Source organism: Lactuca serriola, chromosome 5 (genome assembly GCF_051521515.1).
Source record: "Lactuca serriola cultivar US96UC23 chromosome 5, Lser_US96UC23_V15, whole genome shotgun sequence".
NCBI lineage: Eukaryota > Viridiplantae > Streptophyta > Magnoliopsida > Asterales > Asteraceae > Lactuca > Lactuca serriola.
The window spans coordinates 310,800,078-310,802,497 of record NC_136412.1 but is presented as its reverse complement, the minus strand read 5'-3'; the positions used below and the strand labels follow the sequence as shown (position 1 = coordinate 310,802,497).

The 2,420-nt window shown below is 29.4% G+C and overlaps 1 protein-coding gene across 1 annotated transcript; it reads left to right on the top strand.

The window, feature by feature from the left end:
- The first annotated feature begins 305 nt into the window (after nt 1-305).
- LOC145054913 (uncharacterized) lies at nt 306-844 on the top strand. The gene has a single exon (XM_079003180.1). It carries the CDS (start codon nt 367-369, stop codon nt 691-693), a length of 327 nt encoding a protein of 108 aa, XP_078859306.1. The 5' UTR covers nt 306-366; the 3' UTR covers nt 694-844.
- Nucleotides 845-2,420: the final 1,576 nt, after the last annotated feature.

Genomic DNA, 2,420 nt, shown 5'->3' with positions numbered 1-2,420 from the left:
TATTAGAAAAAGGTAAAAACGGCATTTTAGGTGGCTCAAGGACTAACAATGTAAGTTTTAGAAACCACAAGGACAATGTTCGTCAAAAAAAATGAGAACCGACTAAAATTGTGACTATTGTTAAACCACATTGATTATTTATATAATTTTGTCTTATAAATATATATTTTTATATAATTTCATTTTAAATTATTTCAACGATTCCCATTTTTTGCATGATTTCCATTTCTTTGGCACGAGTTTCATTTTTTGGCATAATTTACTAGTTTCCATGGAGAAAGAATATTTGGGGATTTCTTTCTACAAATTAGATTGTGCGTCCCCATTTTTCTGTCACAACCTCCGGTTTGGGTTTTTTTGATCATCATGGAATTCAAAAGCATGGAGGAATTCTGGCCTTTCTACATGAAACAACACTCAAAACCAGCAACAAGAAGATTGCATTTTATTAGCACACTGTTGAGTCTTCCGATACTGATATATGCACTTGTGTTTAATTGGTTGTTCTTGTTCATTGTTCCCTTTACTTCATATGGTCTAGCTTGGTATAGTCATTTCTATATTGAAAAAAACATTCCTGCAACTTTTGATTATCCATTATGGTCTTTGCTGTGTGATTTTAAGATGTTTGGTTTCATGCTCACTGGTCAGATGGATAAAGAACTCAAAAGGTTACGTAAAAGGCAGGTTTGATGCTGAAGTGTTGATTGGTCATATTGATAAAGAAATAAAATCTTGTATTTGTATGGCAGGTCTATGAATGCCTTCTCTTTGGCTTTTGTTGTGTATTTTGTGTAATATGTATCAAAAAAATGTGGTATTTGAAGTGAAAGTTGAAGTGTTATTGTTTGCTATAATTAAACACGATAAAGTTAAATTAACAATTGGAATTCTTGATTGTTATGACTTAATCTGTGCAAGTTAGGGTTGCTTTTGGTTTAAGGTCGGTGTTCTTTGGAATTGATCTAGGTTTTTTTTCTTTAATTTTGGAACTACTTGTGCCATCATGTTAGAATTACATTTTTCGAATAAACAAGGCTAAGTTATAGAAAAAGCGTTGTGTTTACAGTCATTTAACAAAAAAGGCATTAAAAAATTTCTAGTGTTTTGTAACCATTGTCTTTTCAATATTTTTTTGAAAAACATAATTCATTGATAATTTGTTATAACTCCTTAACAGGTCACTATTGGTAATGTATCATCTACAAAACCAACTAGTCCTTAAAACCATCAAATTATGATTTCATGTTCATTATAGTTTGACATTTAGTTAGTTATTATTGGTATTTTGTAGAAACATTCCAACATAAATAACAATAATAATTAACAGAATGTTACAATATAATAAAAATAAAAACCGAAAAATATGTATAAAGCATCCTAAAATATGATCTCGACGGTAAATGACACACCATAATGTTTTTTTTTGTAAAAAAATACAATGGTTAATGGTTTTCGTTGCAAACATTAAGAATTAATCAATTTAATACCAAAAAATATATTTAAAAATCAAAATAAAAGGTGATTGTACTAAATTACCCTTTCCGGATTATTAATAAATAGAACTAAATAGATTTAATTAGCATTAAACCTAATTAAATATGACAAAACCTCAAACACGTCAAAACTAAACCTCAAAAACGTGAAATCTTCAAGACTTTCATCACGTTGTTTTCTTCTTTAAGTCGTGAGAACTTCTGCTTCCATTTATTTGAATATCGCTGCTATAAACATAGCAATAAATCACATTATTTCATCACAACAGTTAATCTTGTTCTTCATTCGATTAATTCAGGTTTTTGATTAACTTTTTGCATTCGATTAATTTTTGGTTCTGCATTCAATTATGTTTGGTTTGCAATAGACAGTTTATTATCCTCCTATTTGATGGATAATGAGGCTAATGCACCGAGATGGGACATAAGTGCTCACTCACCTATAATTGAGTAAGTTTTTATCAACAATGAATGATACTTTATGTTTCCCTTCAATTTTATTAACTGTATTTTTTTCATTGTGGTTATCTGACAAGTAATATTGGAATTCAAGTTCAAATTGAAATATGGAGGCTTCTTTCGATTAGCTAGGAACTCATGTAGGCACGTGTATTGCTTTGGATCTACAAAATGTCTCTATATAGACACATTTTCATACGACTTAAATCATCTAGTTGAAGAGGTAAAAAAACACTATCCATTACAAAACGATATTGTTTTGTCAATAGTATTTGTTAACAAATATGTAAAAGAGCAATGTTTTATTGAACTTGACAATGATAAGAGTTTCATGGTGATGCTAAACATGTATAATGATGAGAAAGAAGTAACAATTTATGCGACAACTGAAAATTAAGGTATAACCCTAAACCGTTAAGTTGTCAAGATAAAGTTATCGATGAATCTGATGATGAAAATGAGACA